Genomic DNA, 19,339 nt, shown 5'->3' with positions numbered 1-19,339 from the left:
ATTCAAACTTAAAGTAAACCGCTCCAATCTCGATTGCAGAAAATATGACTTCAGTAACAGAGTTGTTAATGCTTGAATGCACTACCAGACTCAGTGGTCTCATCCCCAAATCCCCAAAACTCTAACCTAAAATTGTCTACTGTTGACCTCATCCCATTCCTAAGAGGTCTGTAAGGGATGTGCATAAGAGCACCAGCATGCCCAATGTTCCCTTTAGTTGTATTCATTTTATGTATTCAATTCATGTTTATACTTAAATATATTATTTAATATGTATTTAACAAATTAAATTAAAATAAATAAATAAATAAGTGCAAAGCCCAAGAGAAGGTATAAAAACTCCTCACTCTCAACTCCATGTGGTCAGCTGCCCAGAACACCCATGTGGTTCTACTTCATCATCAAACCATTTTTCCAATCAGCCTCCAGCCTCCATTTTGTCTCCAATGCCTTTCTCCCAGCTTGGAACTGAACCAGATGGATATTTCTTCCAACAATGGATCTGCATTTACCACAGGGGTGCAGAGATAGGAACTCTACGTAAGCTCTCTTCTCTGCAGCTCCCTCTGTCTCCAAAACCTCTGGAGAACTGGGGGGGGGATTTTTTGGAGCAGCTTTTCTCAAGTCAAGATATCACTAGGGGTTCTGTGAGATTTCCTGATTTTTAAAAAAAAACACGTTTTGCACTATGCAATGCTAGTGCTTGCCGTGGTTGGAATTTGGCAGTTGGCAGCTGCTGGTCTGCCTTTCATGGTTTGTATTTGTTAGATGTGAATTCTATTGTGAAATTTTTGAATTTTGGCCATTTTTAGGCAGGTGTTCCTTGATGCCTGAAAATTATTTCAATTGTTTATTTACCCTGGAGGAGCCAGGGTAAAAAGATGGGGAAAGGCTGGTTTGGAGCCTCATGAGAAATAACAAGAACGTAAATCATTAGCTCCTAGTCCCTTATGCTTTCACAAATGAATGAATCTGCTCATTTCCAGATACATCATTTATCAAATCCATTTCCACAGCTACTTTTCCTATGGCTAAGAGAGGAATCGGTGTATTAATAAATGAAATAATACTTCTGAAGAACTGCTTCTTAAGACCGCATTGAGGCAGAGGTGGGTTTCAGCAGGTTCTGACCATTTCTGGAGAACCGGTAGCGGAAATTTTGAGTAGTTTGGAGAACCGATAGTAAAAATTCTGACTGACCCGCCCCCCATCTGCCTCCCAAGTCCCAAGTCCCAGCTGATCAGGAGGAAATGGGGATTTTGCAGTAACCTTCCCCTGGAGTGGGGAGGGAATGGAGATTTTACAGTCTCCTTCCCCTGCCATGCCCACCAAGGCACACCCACAGAACCAGTAGTAAAAAAATTTGAAACCCGCCACTGCATTGAAGTTACACTAAGGAATCATCACAAGTTGTCAGGACTGTGATTTAGGTCTAGCCTAAAATATTGTGAAGTTGTGAAAGCACTAAAGTCAGATAGGAGAATTATTGCAAGCAGTAGATACAGCTCTTAGTAGGCTTTCCTCTATATGCAAATTCTTTAAATTTTCGCTTTAATTTTTTAATATTAGAATATTTATTTATTTATTTATTTATTTATCAAATTTATATACCGCCCTATCTCCCGAAGGACTCAGGGCGGTGTACAGGCATTTAAAACACATAAATACAATGTAAGAAATATAAAAACAGTTAAAAAACTTATTCTAAACGCCTATTAATTTAAAATTAAAAATATAAAATAAAAGCCAATTTAAAAACCAGTAATTTAAAATTTAAAATTTAGCTCAGCCCTGCACAATTAAATAAATGTGTTTTAAGCCCGCGGCGGAAGGTCCGGAGGTCCAGCTGACGAAGACCGGGGTAGTTCATTCCAGAGGTGGGGCCCCACAGAGAAGGCCCTTCCTGGGCGCCGCCAGACGACATTGCCGCTGACGGCACCCTGAGGAGACCTCTCTGTGAGAGCGCACGGGTCGGTGAGAGATATTCGGTAGCAGTAGGCGGTCCCGTAGGTAACCCGCCCAATGCCATGGAGCGCTTTAAAGGTGGTCACCAGCACCTTGAAGCGCACCCGAAAGCCACAGGTAGCCAGTGCAGCCTGCGCAGGGTGGTGTTATACGGAGCCACGAGGCTCCATCTATCACCCGCGCAGCCGCATTCTGGACTAACTGCAGCCTCCGGATGCCCTTCAAGGGGAGCCCCATGTAGAGAGCATTGCAGTAATCCAGGCGCGACGTCACGAGTGCGTGAGTGACCGTGCATAGGGCATCCCGGTCCAGAAAGGGGCGCAACTGGCGTACCAGGCGAACCTGGTAAAACGCTCCCCTGGAGACGGCCGTCAAATGATCTTCTAGAGACAGCCGTTCATCCAGGAGGACGCCTAAGTTGCGGACCCTTTCCATCGGGGCCAATGACTCGCCACCGATGGTCAGCCGCGATTTAGCTGACTGTACCGGGATGCCGCATCCACAGCCACTCTGTCTTGGAGGATTGAGCTTGAGCCTATTTCTCCCCATCCAGACCCGTCGGCCTCCAGGCACCGGGACAGCACTTGAAAGCTTCGTTGGGGTGGTCCGTGTAGAAAAGTACAGCTGGGTGTCATCCGCATACAGCTGGTACTTCACACGAAACCACTGATGATCTCACCCAGCGGCTTCATGTAGATGTTGAACAGGAGGGCGAGGATCGACCCCGCGGCACCCCACAAGTGAGGCGCCCGGGCCGACCTCTGCCCCCGTCAACACCGACTGCGACGGTCGGAGAGATAGGAGGAGAACCACCGATAAACGGTGCCTCCCACTCCCAATCCCTCCAACCGCGCAGCAGGATACCATGGTCGATGGTATCGAAAGCCGCTGAGAGGTCTAATAGGACCAGGGCAGAGGAGCAACCTCATCCCTGGCCCTCCAGAGATCATCCACCAACGCGACCAAAGCCGTCTCCGTGCTGTAGCCGGGCGAAAACCGGACTGGAACGGGTCTAGATAGACAGTTTCATCCAGGTGCAAGGAAATTGATATGCCACCATATTTCTACAACCTTCGCCGCGAAGGTTGAGACCGGACGATAATTACCTAAAACAGCCGGGTCCAGGGACGGCTTAAGGAGGGCCTCACCACCGCCTCTTTCAAGGCAGGCGGAAGACACCTCCACCAAAGAAGCGGTCGAATCGCCTGAGCCAGCCTCGTGTCACCTCTCGAGTGGCCAGCACCAGCCAAGAGGGCACGGGTCCAGTAAACACGTGGTGGCATTCAACCTACCCAACAACCTGTCCATGTCCTCGGGAGCCACAGGGTCAAACTCATCCCAAACAATGTCACCAAGACCGCCCTCGAGCATCTCACCCGCATCACCGCAATCTTGGTCCAGACCATCCCGAAGCTGAACGATTTTATCGTATAGATAACCGTTAAACTCCTCAGCACGTCCCTGCAACGGGTCGTCCCGCTCCCCCTGGTGTAGGAGGGAGCGAGTCACCCGAAACAGGGCGGCTGGGCGGTTATCTGCCGATGCAATGAGGGAGGAGGCGTAGCTACGCCTCGCTTCCCTCAATATCAATGTATATTAATGTTGGAACAATTTAATAATAGCTTAGTATATGTTTCTATTATATCAAATGCCTGGTGAGGCCTCACTCTTCTAAAGTTGGACCATTCTGGGATTCAATTTAAGAAGCAACTTGATAATATTTGTATTAGTCTATAAAAGCTAAGTTATTTGATACATATAACATTTTGTACTTTTAAATCTTGGAAGGACAGCCATATCCATTCAGATAGTCTCTGCCAATCGTCTACAATTTTATTTATCTGCAATAAATAAAAAGTAAAAGGGGAAAAAGGAGAAAAAGATTTGTGTCCCAAGGTACTGCGAAACAACAACAACAACCTACATTTCAGAGCAAGGCAGACTGTGTGAGCAGATTATATAGCAAAGCATTAGCAAAAAAGTCTAATAAAGCTTGATAAGGTTGTGTGTGCTCTCTGATTAACTTCTAATGAAACCAGCTGTGCTTGAATTCAAAGCCACACACTAGATGCTTAATGGCAGCTGCATAAAGACCATATCTTGTTATACATCTATGTGAAATGTGTTCACATGTAAAGTATTCTTTAAAACCCCCCAAATCAGGCCTATTTTACCCAGTTAGGGATGGATGAAAATGATACCTTAAGCCTGTACACATATATATAACAAACAGGAAGCAGCAGGTGAAGCTAAGCAAGATCACATCAAATACCTGCACAGGGCACCCCCAAGGCTGTGTGCTCTCCCCACTTCTCTCTGTATACCAATGACTGCATCTCCAACGATCCATCTGTTAAGCTACTGAAGTTCGCAGATGACACAACAGTGATTGGTCTCATTCGAGACAATGATGAATCTGCATATAGACGAGAGGTCGAACGACTAGCCTTGTGGTGCAACCAAAACAATCTGGAACTGAACACACTCAAAACCGTAGAAATGGTGGTAGACTTTAGGAGAAACCCTTCCATACTTCCACCTCTCACAATACTAGACAACACAGTATCAACAGTAGAAACCTTTAAATTTCTAGGTTCTATCATATCGCAAGATCTAAAATGGACAGCTAACATCAAAAACATCATCAAAAAAGGACAACAAAGATGTTCTTTCTGCGCCAACACAGTAAGCTCAAACTGCCCAAGGAGCTGCTGATTCAGTTCTACAGAGGAATTATTGAGTCTGTCATTTGCACCTCTATAACTGTCTGGTTTGGTTCTGCAACCCAACAAGAAAGACACAGACTTCAGAGGATAATTAGAACTGCAGAAAAAATAATTGCTACCAACCTGCCTTCCATTGAGGACCTGTATACTGCACGAATCAAGAAGAGGGCCATGAAAATATTTACAGATCCCTCACATCCAGGACATAAACTGTTTCAACTCCTACCCTCAAAACAACGCTATAGAGCACTGCACAACAGAACAACTAGACACAAGAACAGTTTTTCCCCGAATGCCATCACTCTGCTAAACAAATAATTCCCTCAACACTGTCAAACTATTTACTAAATCTGCACTATTATTAATCTTCTCATTGTTCCCATCACCAATCTCTTTCCACTTATGACTGTATGACTGTAACTTTGTTGCTGGCAATCCTTATGATTTATATTGATATATTGACCATCATTTGTGTTGTAAATGTTGTACCTTGATGAAGGTATCTTTTCTTTTATGTACACTGAGAGCATATGCACCAAGACAAATTCCTTGTGTGTCCAATCACACTTGGCCAATAAAAAATTCTATTCTATTCTATTCTATTCTATTCTATTCTATTCTATTCTATTCTATTCTATTCTATTCTATTCTATTCTATTCTATTCTATTCTATTCTCTATGTGAGGATACTCATTAAATCTCAAAAAATAAAGTAAAGGAGGGGGAAATTTCAGTCCCATTCATCACTAAAACCAAAGATGTCATGATATCCATGTCTTTAACTGAGGCAGGAAACAAAATAAAAATAAAATAAATAAAATAAAATAAAACCCTGTTCCAATGTCAAGGAAGATTACTGAAATTTTAATGAAATAGTCTTCATTATGAAGAGGGCAGTTTTGAGTCATAGTGCCGGTAAGGATGGAAACAGAGCTGAAGAATTTATGTCTCTTTCCTTCTCTCCTTCTCTTGTCTGTAAACAGCAGTACTTGTCTCTGATGCATTACCAAGAGACAGAAAGAGAAAAAAATGCATCATCTTAAAAATGTGGCACAAATATGGATCATGACTATGATTGAAATAGGATTAAATGGTACCTCAACTTAAGAAGATAACTACCAGTGGTGTGCCTACTCAGTCTTCTGTCCAAATGCAGCTTTGGGGACAAATAAACTCCCATCCACACCACTCTTTCTCTCTTCTTAATGTTCTTTTTCTTTAAACTAATCTTGAGTCAGTTCTGTACTGCTCATCTCCCACACTTTTCCTAGCAGTTTCTTAAGCCGCCTCTTGGAAATTCCAGTCTGGATCACAATGGGTTGCAACACAGCTGGACTGGTTCTTAATCTGGACTACAACCACTACAATATCTGATCGTTCATTTCCTGCTTCTTGCCTTTCACATCCCTGCAGAGAGAACAAGACTCACTGGATGGCTCCTGATGTGGCCTGGTTTACCAGCCACTGAATTTTCTTCTTAAGAGTGTCAACTTGCAAAGCATCCCTGGCCTCCTCTCAAATTCCCATAGGCAAAGGGGATGGGAAAACGGTGACTTGGCAGCCAAAAACAAAAGCACATTCCAGACATCTCTCTCTCAAGGCTGTCTCCCAGGGTTACCCACAGCAACCGGAAGGGAGTGATCTCTACAACCCATGAAATTGTTCCGTTGACAAATGTGACTGATGACACACCCTGGGGGGAGAGGGGAAACAGGGTCAAGTCTGGGCTGTAAATTAAGTGGGGTCAGAGTTGGCTTTACTTGGAATGTGCCAACATGAAGGTCCTAATAAATAACTGGATTTCTTTTGAAGCTTGTCTCGAGGCTCATGATTTAATTAGAGCATCCGTCAGAGCCTAATAACAGGTATTCTTTAAGTTCCTTACAGCCCCACTTTTGTACTTGTGATCTTTACTTGGAATATGTCCGATAAGAGATGTAGTATTAGTCTTCAATTCCACATTGAAAAATAACTGAGCTGACTGGTCAACTTGTCCTGCCTCATGTTAAAGAGAGCAGCAGGTGATTGTCTCTCACACCAGCAGGTAATGCTTGGTGGGAGAAAAAATTCTCAAGTGCCTTCTTTAAGTTGCCCCACATTAAAATGGAAAGGTCTGTAACAGTGATTGGTTTCATTAATGACAGAGTCTGGCCACTGGAGCAGCACAATAGATGCCAGCTTATATTTTCTGAAAATTCCATGTTTGGACAATAACAGTTTTTTAAATATATAATTATAAAAAGAAACATAAACCTGCAAATACAAAACTAAACATCTAAATTAAAAATACTTATAGTCACTTTCCTCAGGGATCCATTAACCATTGTAGTTACTATTTAAACTTTTTATTATCTACCCTTATTTAATTTATAAAGCCCTATATCATCTAATTTCTCTATTTTTGCAATATAATCCATACACAGACTCCAATCTTTATTAAAAACCTCTGTAAATTTCTCTGACTAGGCATGTCATTGTTGTCATCTCTCTTAAAACGGTTAAATATTCAATTTTCAACATGTGGAGCTTCTTTAGTTTTCCATTTCTGCACATACAATCTTGCTGCAGCTATCATATAAGACACTGTGGTTTTCATTCAGTTCTTCTTCCATAAATCCTAATAAGTACAGTTCTGATTTCATCTGCAAAGGGTTCCTATTATTTTCACCAATGTCCTATGGATGACATATTAACCAATTCACAAATGTCGTATGGATAACATATTAACCTGCGCAGGACGAAGGGCTCTGGAAGAGAAGAAAATGAGATTAAAAGTACCTAGGGGGAAGAAACCATAGAAGCAGAAGTTGGAAGAGGGCTGTAAATAGTTTGGAATGGCTTCTCCAGGAGTGGAGAGGGAGAACTGGGGGCAGAAGTGATACATGAGGATACAACATGAATGGGATGCTTTGGGGATGCGGTGGCTCAGTGGCAGTTCAGCGAAAGGTCCGCAGCGAAAGGTCGGCAGTTCAGCGGTTCGAATCCCTAGTGCTGCGTAATGGGGTGAGCTCCCATTACTTGTCCTAGTTTCTGCCAACCTAGCAGTTTGAAAGCATGTAAAAAATGCAAGTAGAAAAATAGGGACCACCTTTGGAGGGAAGGTAACAGCGTTCTGTGTGCCTTTGGTGTTTAGTCATGCCAACTACATGACCACGGAGACATCTTTAGACAGTGCTGGCTCTTCGGCTTTGAAACAGAGATGAGCACTGCCCCCTATAGTCGGGAATGACTAGCACATATGTGTAAGGGGAACCTTTACCTTTACCTTTTTAAAAAGGGGAATGCTTCTAAATGCTAAACCCTCTAGCTCTTGGATTGCTCAAAAAGTCCTTAAATCACCAAAGCCCTGCATTCAGCAAGAAGAATTTTTGAACTATTAGCAAAACAAACTGAAATATAATTCCCTCTATCTGTAAAAAAGCAAACTTTTTTTCTTGCTCTTTGCAAGCTTTTACAACCCATCACATACACATTTATTCCATAAATGGAAATGGCTTTTTGATGAGATCCGTTATGATTTTTTAGGTAGTATGAAGGGACGCATAGCCGAATCAATAGGAAAAGTGGAGGCTTTTAAAAAGAATGGTCTGTCTAATGAAAAATATTCCTATTCCCACTCTCTTCTACCAAAACCTAAGTGGGTATAACTTCCTTTCAACATAGCCATTGAAGGAAGGAGTGTAGATAATGTGATCTATAAAGTTTCAGAGTGAATGAGGCCAATCAATTTAGCTTTTTTAAAGCAATTATTGAGGGCAAAATGAATGCCTTAACTTAAAGCACCCATTTTATGAAGTCATATCTTTAAGTGAGTGTCTGCAGAAATCTGCCTTGTTCCTAAAGTTGTGTACATTCCCTCTGTAATAAGATTTTAAAACAAACACAGAAGAAAATTCCATTAATAACCAATAAAGAAAACTTTTCTTCTCTATGAAAGAGGAAGGGGAAGTGAGGAAAGGGAAGTTGTTCATCATTTGGTTTTTGAGGTAAATGATTTTAGAGTTTCATAAGAAAAAAGGCTTCATGGGATGTTATTATTCTATTAAGCTATACAATTATAATATTAATGTCAAATGCTGCCCACTCAGGCATTATATATGTTTATGTCTTCCCATGTTTCTCTGAATCATTAATCTGAAAAGCGTGCTCTTAGCTCACTTATCATGGAATAAACATTTCACCTAAATGTGGAGAAAAGACTTAGGGATAAAATACATTTCAATCTAAGCTGGAAAAGCACAGAACAGCCAAGCTTCATCATCATCTTGTAAAATATTTGTTTTTTCTTTCTTACTCTCTTTATATAGGATTAATATGATGAATGGCAATTAAGAAGAACTGCCATTCATAAAGATGGAAGATTGCCCTTTATTTCATGCCATGGGTCCAGCCAAAAGACAAGCTGGTATTTATATTGTTTGCTTTTCAAGAAGGAAAGTCTATTATAAACCAGAATAAAAGCAGAAAAAATTGAATATTCACTCTCCAGTTTTAATTCAGCTGCCATTGATTTAACAGAACATGTTGATTTCACTGAAAACACTATCAAGTCTAGTTTGACTCAAAGTTAAGAAATGGCTGGTTCTTTGGATCATACTGGGAGAAAATATTTGGGGACTGTAAGCAGTTTTGGAATTTGAGAATATGTCAATGGCATTCTAACAAAATGGTTGTCTTGGTAGGCATGAGAAATCAGACTCAACTTATTGTTTATCTCCCTTTGCTGTAAAACCTCTCTGATACTGTTTTTGAGATGTGGGCAACTGGAAAACAGTCTGGGAATTACATAATAATTGTGATACTTGGCATGTTTATTATTGATCTCTTGCTAATGTCCCAAAAAATCCTGATTGAATTTTTGTATTGGTATAATGCGCTGCATGAACAGATATTTTAAGTTTGGGGACACAATTAAATAATTTAACATTAGTGAGCACAGTGCCATCAAAATATGCTCACTAAAATTAAATTATTTATTTATGTAAAGCATTTATATTGCAGCCCATTTTGTATCAAATTCTGAGCATCTCCCAATCAGCAATGAAAACAATATCAATAATAAAACAACACATTACAGAAATACATTAAGGTCAGTAGCAATCAGCTGATTAAGTTAATCACCATGATTCAGTGGTACCGTAATTCTGAGTGACCAATCTCAGTGTAGTATAAAAATAAATGTTCCCTAGCTTCTGCTTTTTCTGAACCTACTTTTGCAATACTAAGTGTAGTTTTAACAATATATTACTAGTGCAAGGAAAAAGCCTGGCAGAGATCTCTAGAACTACAATTATTAATCTTATATTTAATATCATTGGTGTGATAGTTAATCAGCGACAGGCACAAATGGAGAAAATGTTATACATTCTTCTTTAGGGTACACTGCAGATTGGATTAATGATTTAAATGAACAGTTAAGGTTATTTTTTAAAATTAACATTTTTAATTTAATTTAATAACTCTTATCTAAATCCAGATTTTCTGGGTGGTTCTATCCCATTTTGTTGTTGGATTTCAGTTAATTTATTTTATTTTTTAATCTTAAAATAAGATGAATATTTTCAGGATTGCTGACTGTTTCCAAAGGATCTGGGAACTTCTTCATAAAACTGGGTATGTGTAGTTTTTTAATATCTTAATTGATAAAGTATAATATCCTCACTTGCTAGATTACATTGCTAGTAAGAACTGTTCCACTGGAGAAAATATAGGTTTGTTAAACCTTATTTTGAGAATGCTTTCATTAAAAAGATTTGGGTAATATAGCAGAGAATTGAATGATTGTATTAACATAACCTATATTATTCTGAAGTCAATGCAAATGACTTTTTCAGTTTATTGTTTGAAACAATTACTTTCAATTGTATATTTTGTATAGAGGAGTGCAGAGTAACTGCAGAGTTTTCTTTTTCAAACCAGTCCAGATTTAATAAGCACAGATTTAATAGTATATGATTGTAACTGAATGGTTGCCTTCCAATTGTATTTCTGTTTCATCAGCTGATTACAAACAATTTTGTTTTGGTATTTGCTAAGAGCTTATGGTGGCCAGTGCATGCAATAGTATTATTTTTAATTGAGTAAAATATTGGGCTAGAAGCAAGTTCTAATCCAATTCAGCCATGGAAGCTTACTGGATGACTGGGCTCATCATTTATTTATTTTTTTTGGCCTGACCTATGAGTCGTTGTAAGGAAAAGTAGGGGAGGAAACACAATGTACATTGCCTAGCGCTCCAGAATGAAAGGTGGGAAACATAGAATTCTCCTTCAAACTTGAATGGGTAAATGTTTCTACATATAGAGAGATGTGTGTGTGTGTGTAAATGAAATATGTGTATAGATATGTGTAAAATATTTTTTAGAAATTGAAACTACTTTATCCACAGGTTGGGAATCTGGACCTACATGTGGGACATTAATTTCCTAAAAATACAAGAATTCATGCTGGATATCTGGCTTGCTTACTCCATACCATTACCATCCAGCCACAGTCAGCTGTTGTCCTTATGTGTGATCTGCTCCTGCATTGCAGCATCTGTTGGAGGCCTCTTCTACTGCTGGATGTTTTCCTCTCTGCAATATTCCTTCCAGTTTTCTGCCTTGGCATCCTCTGTCCTTAGTTTCCTTGTGTTCCTAATCCTCTTTTTGGTGCATCCAGTCCGGTGCCTGTTTACCACAATTGTGCCTACATTAGGGACTAGGCAAGGAAGAAGGCTGCTTCTGTCTGCCTGCTTTATGATTGTAGCTGTCAACATTATCCCAAATATTATGAACAATATCCAAGCAATCCTGAAAATCATTAAATGCACCTGCAAGAATTCCATGGAAAGCCTTGTGGCCTCAATGCTCCTGTTGGGTAATGCTTCGTGGGACTTCAGCCACTCTCTGAAAGACATAATTGACAACATGCCCTATAAATTCCTGAGCTCAAGGGATAGCCATGTTCAGTTTAGAAATCACAGTAATATCTTTCAAGTAAATGAGAAAATGGTTAACACTAGCCAAAGTATCAAGGAAGACTTTTTATATGCTGATAAGCTGGTCCAGAAGGTCATACTTTTGACCAACCGGGCGTCGGCTGGGTTCTTTCTCTTTTATCTCCTTTTCCAAGCAACATGGTACCTGAAGAACTATCTTACGAATGTTTGTTTTGATAATATTTACATTACCCCAGAGCTGGAAGATTTGGCTCGGGAAAACAAAACAGCTGATTTGCTGTTTTGCACATCCAGGAAGTTAATTAAACCAACCAGCTTCAAATTGTCCCCAAAAGAACTCAAGGCTTCTCTCAGACACATTTTTCTCCTCACATTAGTTCTAGTGGTGATGCTGCTTGTTATAGCAACGGACTATATTGCCTTTCATTTGGCACAAACAGCTGTAACTGAAATCACTCAGATCCCTGTTGTCCCAGTTACGTTCTGGGTAAAATATGAAGTGAGTACTGAAGTCTCTAGTTTGGGCTTAAGTTGGTCTCTTTCAGCCTTTAACTTTTCAGATATGTTGGGGCTGCAACTTCCAAGATTTCAAATACAGCCATGAAATGGCATTTGCCAATGCATGTCAAATGAATGTATCTGGATTCACTATGGAATTTTAATAATGTAGGCAACAAATCAGCTTAGCTGAGCCTACAGGACAGAAGGCTTAAGATCTGAAACACCAAACACTACTTATTTTCAGGGAGAACTTCATTTGTCTTCCTTTCCTAATTCCTGTATATGATACAGGCAATGTTTTCACAACCTATACTGCATTTCTGGCAATTATAATGTAAAAACAAAAATGAAAACAACATTATATCAAACAAACCAATCAACAAACTAAGTAATAATTTCAACCTCCTAGTTTCCCCTTCAAAGATAAACCAATCTCATAAGAGAAAAACAAAATCAAATTTGATTACCTGTGTTTTCTCGAAAATAAGACCCTGTCTTATATTTTTTTGAACCCTGAAATAAGCGCTTTTGCCTTATTGCCATGTGCTCAAAAGCCCAATTGGGCTTATTATCAGGGAATGTCTTATTTTGGAGGAAACAGGGTAGAAAAAGATAAATGGTGAAAATGTTAAATGTGTACAGTACAAATATACAGTTCTAAAAGTGGTAAATACCACTTGGTTAAAAAAGAAAATGCGAAAGACAGTGTGATGTTCTGGGCCAGGGGTCTGCAAACTTGGCTCTTTTAAGACTTATGGACTTCAACTCCCAGAGTTCCTCAGCCAGCTTTGCTAGCTGAGGAACTCTGGGAGTTGAAGTCCACAAGTCTTAAAAGAGCCAAGTTTGCAGACCCCTGTTCTGGGTGGATCTTAAGATGTCTGATTTCCCCCCCCCCTTTAAGGTAGCCTCTACATTTCTAATTCATGATTCATTTTATTGTTTCAGATCGAACTAAGTTTTCTTGGTTTCCAACCTTCCGTCATGGTTCCATTTGAGAGAAATTACCATCAAAACCTGACCTTTGTTTCTTTTAACTGCTTCATGCAAATGCCAACTCCTCCCAACACGGCTTTGGTTCTAGCCGTTGTGCTTCTCTTTTGCATCATTTATGCTACGGTGTTTTTGGAAGCATACTCCCACCGTCTGCGCCGAAAAATTTCAGCCTCCTTTTTTCAGAACCAAGAGAACCAGAGAATCCAATACCTCTACAAGAAGCTCATTAGAAAGCACAAGAAAAAAGAGCAACTGGAGGCATCAGTACTTTGTTAAATGGTAATTTGCAAGAGCAGGTTGCACCATTTCTGGAATTAACAACAATTAAAGCCATAATATATAATCACAATTCTAAAGGAAAAAAGCAATAGAGGGTAATATAGAAACTGGATGATACACAACTCAAAGGAGTGTGAATACACAGATTTATCATAAAATAAAAAAATCCCATTTGAATCAAGCACAACTCCTGATGATTACATAAACAGGGGCATTTATTTATTTGTTTATCATGTTTTTACAACTCCCTAACTTGCAACAACTCCAGGCAGGATGCAATTTTTTTTAAAAAAAAGCCTAATACAAAAGATGCCAGTAACCAGAGAACCAACATAACCTGCTACCAACATAAATTGCACAATTGCTTTTCAGAACACGAACTCCAGGAAAGTCATATCCTGAGGGGGAGTAAACAGGTTTTCAAGGCCCTTATAAAGGGCAGGAGGGCAAAGCTATTTAAAAAGCTGGGGAAGAAGATTCCAAATGCACATTAAAAAGGAGTAGGACCTTGATTGTGTGGTTTGCTGCCCTCTTGATTTTCTTTATATCCTTTCCTGGATATTTCTGATTTACAATATAGTTTCTGCATTATTTCCTGCCTCAGAAGATTAGAAAACTGTTATACCTAAAACGTTTGGCAATTGTGGTAGCAAGAGTTACAAAATGTGCACACACAAAAAAAAAAAAAAAGAGAGAGAGAGAGAGAGAGAAAGAGAGATTGGTGGCTATTTTTAACCCTTAGGCTTTATTGGTTAGTTAGTTAGTATTAGATATGGATACTGCCTCACTCCCAAAAGGCTCCCAGAGACTCTGGGGAGTTGAAGTCCACAAGTCTTAAAGGGACCAAGGTTGGAGACCCCTGCTCTAGTGTCTTAAAATACATAGCGAGAAACCAAACAATAAAAACATACCTGTATCCAGAAAACAGCCACATTTATGAGAAACCAAAATCCAACATAGCCTCTGCACCCATCCTAATCCTAGGCCTGGAAGCTCAGCCACATTTCTAAGTATGTTTCGAAGAGCAGGAACCATATGAATTTCTGAGGGAAATGCTCCTGTGCAGGGGCTGCTTAGTGCTCACTTACATCAATATCCTTGGTCATGCCAATGGTTCTCTCTTTCTTGCAATTCTTCCAATATTGTTGCAAGTGATCAATTTCCTACGCATTCAGTCTCAGGGATGGGTTTGGAGCAGCGGAGAGTTGGCATGGAGGCCTTAGTCCTCATGAATTTATGAAATGTTCTTCTTATTTAAATGCTTTCCTTTGCATTTCTATCGGCATATCACTCCCTGCCATTCTGTTCTTAAGCCCATTTGCAGGAGGGGAGAACTGTGTGTCTGTGTTTTTTGCCCAGTCTCTTGAAGCTGACTAATACTACCCACGTTAAAACAAACAAACAAACAAACAAACAAACAAACAAACATCCAACTCTGTGTATAACATCCACAGCAAAGTTCACAAAAACTATAGTACTGGAAGAATTTCCTTCCCTGACCCAGAGATACAAAATAAACTTCTTGCTAAATTAAGAAGGGATTTGCCTCAAATGCCGCCCACGGTTTTTGTTTGTTTGAAAATATGTGATTAAACTTCATTCTCCTCAGAGTTTTATTTATTTTCTTTTATGTTAAATTCCGCCTCCAAAATGGCACCAGTATTAATTATATTTTTGGCTTGCTTAAAAATTCCACACTAATCTGCTAGAGCTGAAAAGGATGATGGTAATTATATATATGCATGAAACTTACAGATACAAACTCAAAGGTACTCTATAATCTACAATCTATATCTCTACAGTTTCATATTTCTGAAGTCAAAGGGGAGTTACATTGGCCACTTAACAGCTGCTGAGTTGAATGTGATTCAACACTCTTGCACTCTTCTTTCCGGTAATAGGGATCAGTTCCAGAAAAATATTTATTTGAAGCCTTTATAAGAAAACATTAAGAGTACAATCTCCTTCAACATGGTTAGTTATAATAATAAAAAAGGAAAATCAAACTTAGGGGGAAAAGATTGACATACACTGCTTCTCCTATTCATAGTAATCCTAAAAGGACTCTTATTCTGTAATTATTATGCAACAGCAAGATTACTAAAAAGGGAAATAATGATGATGGGCTTGATTTGGTCTGTGGGCCCTTGGTGTTCTCTGAGGTTGGTTTTTGCTTGCAGATAGCACTTAGACTTATATATCACTTCACAGTGCTTTTACAGCCCTCTCTAAGCGATTTACATGGTCAGCATATTGACCCCAACAATCTGGGTCCTCATTTTACCAACCTCAGAAGGATGGAAGGCTGAGTCAATCTTGAGCTGGTGGGACTTGAACTGCCAAACTGCTGGCAATCAGCAGTCAGCAGAAGTAGCCTACAGTACTGCACTCTAACCACTGCGCCACCACGGCTCAAGATATTTGATTACCCAAATAAATAACATCACCTGTGACATGCTGGCTGGGAATGCTGGAAGTTTAAGTCCATTCATCTTAAAGTACTGACACACACACACAGGGCGATCTTTTCAGATTTTTAAATGTTTTCAATTTTTTCCTATAGAATTATAAGTGTTATAAGATTGAAGTATTTTCATTGCATAGCCATGATGCCCAACGGTGATATTCATATTAAGCAATAAGGAGAATGTTTTGCAACCTAACAGCATATTCAGAGAATATCCTGCCTAACCAAATGCTACCTATTTCAATCCCTAGAGAATTTCAAGATGTATGACTCACACTTGTTATCTGGATAGTTTGGCATTTTGAAAAACAAGGTTATACTCCCATCTCTGTAGCAGCTATGCATCTCTTTGAGAGCTGACAGCAACTTAAGGCTTTTGTAGGATGGGTTTGGAGCAGCGGAGAGTTGGCATGGAGGCCTTAGTCCTCATGAATTGATGAAATGTTCTTCTTATTTAAATGCTTTCCTTTGCATTTCTATTGGCATATCACTCCCTGCCATTCTGTTCTTAAGCCCATTTGCAGGAGGGGAGAACTGTGTGTCTGTGCCCAGTCTCTTGAAGCTGACTAATACTACCCACGTTAAAACAAACAAACAAACAAACAAACAAACAAACATCCAACTCTGTGTATAACATCCACAGCAAAGTTCACAAAAACTATAGTACTGGAAGAATTTCCTTCCCTGACCCAGAGATACAAAATAAACTTCTTGCTAAATTAAGAAGGGATTTGCCTCAAATGCCGCCCACGGTTTTTGTTTGTTTGAAAATATGTGATTAAACTTCATTCTCCTCAGAGTTTTATTTATTTTCTTTTATGTTAAATTCCGCCTCCAAAATGGCACCAGTATTAATTATATTTTTGGCTTGCTTAAAAATTCCACAATAATTTGCTAGAGCTGAAAAGGATGATGGTAATTATATATATACATGAAACTTACAGATACAAACTCAAAGGTACTCTATAATCTACAATCTATATCTCTACAGTTTCATATTTCTGAAGTCAAAGGGGAGTTACATTGGCCACTTAACAGCTGCTGAGTTGAATGTGATTCAACACTCTTGCACTCTTCTTTCCGGTAATAGGGATCAGTTCCAGAAAAATATTTATTTGAAGCATTTATAAGAAAACATTAAGAGTACAATCTCCTTCAACATGGTTAGTTATAATAATAAAAAAGGAAAATCAAACTTAGGGGGAAAAGATTGACATACACTGCTTCTCCTATTCATAGTAATCCTAAAAGGACTCTTATTCTGTAATTACTATGCAACAGCAAGATTACTAAAAAGGGAAATAATGATGATGGGCTTGATTTGGTCTGTGGGCCCTTGGTGTTCTCTGAGGTTGGTTTTTGCTTGCAGATAGCACTTAGACTTATATATCACTTCACAGTGCTTTTACAGCCCTCTCTAAGCGATTTACAGAGTCAGCATATTAACCCCAACAATCTGGGTCCTCATTTTACCAACCTCAGAAGGATGGAAAGCTGAGTCAATCTTGAGCTGGTGGGACTTGAACTGCCAAACTGCTGGCAACCAGCAGTCAGCAGAAGTAGCCTACAGTACTGCACTCTAACCACTGCGCCACCACGGCTCAAGATATTTGATTACCCAAATAAATAACATCACCTGTGACATGCTGGCTGGGAATGCTGGAAGTTTAAGTCCATTCATCTTAAAGTACTGACACACACACACAGGGCGATCTTTTCAGATTTTTAAATGTTTTCAATTTTTTCCTATAGAATTATAAGTGTTCTAAGATTGAAGTGTTTTCATTGCATAGCCATGATGCCCAACGGTGATATTCATATTAAGCAATAAGGAGAATGCTTTGCAACCTAACAGCATATTCAGAGAATATCCTGCCTAACCAAATGCTACCTATTTCAATCCCTAGAGAATTTCAAGATGTATGACTCACACTTGTTATCTGGATAGTTTGGCATTTTGAAAAACAAGGTTATACTCCCATCTCTGTAGCAGCTATGCATCTCTTTGAGAGCTGACAGCAACTTAAGGCTTTTGTAGGATGGCTTGGAAACATGCATGTTGACATTCCCCAACTTAAAAAACAAACAAACAACAACCAGAAAAGTATGATAATCATTCCTACCACCTAAACACAGCAGTAATATGATGCATGTTTATTGCAACTTTCACATTATGTTTTATTCAATACTCACCAGCCCATGCCTGTCGTAATAGAGCATTTTGTTAATAGTTAGAAAAATCTATTTTGGAACAAACAAGATTTTAATTAAAAACACAGAGAAGCCGGGTATGATTTTATTATTATTATTATCAACTTGAATATACTTTAAGAAAGCCAAGCGCTTATTTAAATGTAAATTCTGACTGGAGACAATGATGTATTTTAAGTGTCTGATTCACAGGGGCTTTATTATTGAATCATTTCTTCCATGCCATGATTGTTTGCATAGGGAATTAAGCTAGGATGCAAATGAGAGATTGCAAAAGATGGATCTGACAATAAAATGAAGGGCTTAAGCCAATTATTATACTATTTTCATTAATCTTTTTTCTTGCATGGGTTATGTGGTGCATTGCCACCAAAATCACAATATTGTGAGAACAAAGCCAGCAACAGCTTATGCAGTGAAGGTAGTATTTGTATACCAACTAAAACTGTTTTGGAGTGGAGAAAACAGAAACACGCAATCTTTGTCTTCAGAGAATGATAAACTACTCTGCAGTAGCAGAAAGTATTAAAGAGAAATTTGTTTGGTTTGCCCTTGAATATGAACTTACTTAATTTCATATTTTGAAACAATATGGGATGAAACAAAATTAACTTATAAAAGTATATTATTCTGAAGTTTGCAGTGTAACTGCTTAATTAAAAAAATATATATCTTAAAATAGGTTTACTCGAAGTACGTATGCCTATATAACCAAATCTGTAAATTAATTGAAATGATGGGAAAAGTACAGTACGAGAACATTCCGAATAAAATGCATAAGTGGCATTTGATACAAAAGACAACTGTATACAACTGTAGGTGAAAGTGTATATGTATTGGTCACATAGACTTTTACAACAGTTTTTCAGTTTCTCAAACTATCACAGAAACCAGTGAAAATAATTTACTGACTAAAAATATGGAAAACTGAAATAAGTCAGCCGTGACAGATTTGTGTTTCCCTAGTGACAGTTCACTGAAAAAGACAAATATAGGAAATAACATGAATATATACATGTTTAAATAAACTCCACCATGTGCAATAAGGCTTAAATGTATCAGAAATTGGTTTAAATCAAATCTGGCTAGTTTAGTATTATTTCTCACTGGAGAGCAATGGCTCTCCAGCTGAAATCTGTCCTATCTTTTTCAAGAAAAAAATGATCATTAACCTTTTCCAAGTAAATCAGGTTTTACAAACAACTAACTTCCCATCCCCTAGTAAGAACAGATGGAACTTCAACTTTGCTGTGTCCT

At 38.9% G+C, this 19,339-nt stretch overlaps 1 protein-coding gene across 1 annotated transcript; it reads left to right on the top strand.

Annotated features, from left to right (window-relative positions):
• Positions 1-9,989: 9,989 nt before the first annotated feature.
• OCSTAMP (osteoclast stimulatory transmembrane protein) lies at positions 9,990-14,951 on the top strand. Its single transcript, XM_058178526.1, has 4 exons — positions 9,990-10,068; positions 10,243-10,304; positions 11,080-12,130; positions 13,078-14,951. Exons 2-4 carry the CDS (start codon positions 10,243-10,245, stop codon positions 13,399-13,401), a joined length of 1,437 nt encoding a protein of 478 aa, XP_058034509.1. The 5' UTR covers positions 9,990-10,068; the 3' UTR covers positions 13,402-14,951.
• The last annotated feature ends 4,388 nt before the right edge of the window (positions 14,952-19,339 follow it).

This window comes from Ahaetulla prasina, chromosome 3, assembly GCF_028640845.1.
Source record: "Ahaetulla prasina isolate Xishuangbanna chromosome 3, ASM2864084v1, whole genome shotgun sequence".
NCBI lineage: Eukaryota > Metazoa > Chordata > Lepidosauria > Squamata > Colubridae > Ahaetulla > Ahaetulla prasina.
Note: the sequence above shows the minus strand (reverse complement) of the source record. Positions and strands in the feature narration are given on the sequence as shown.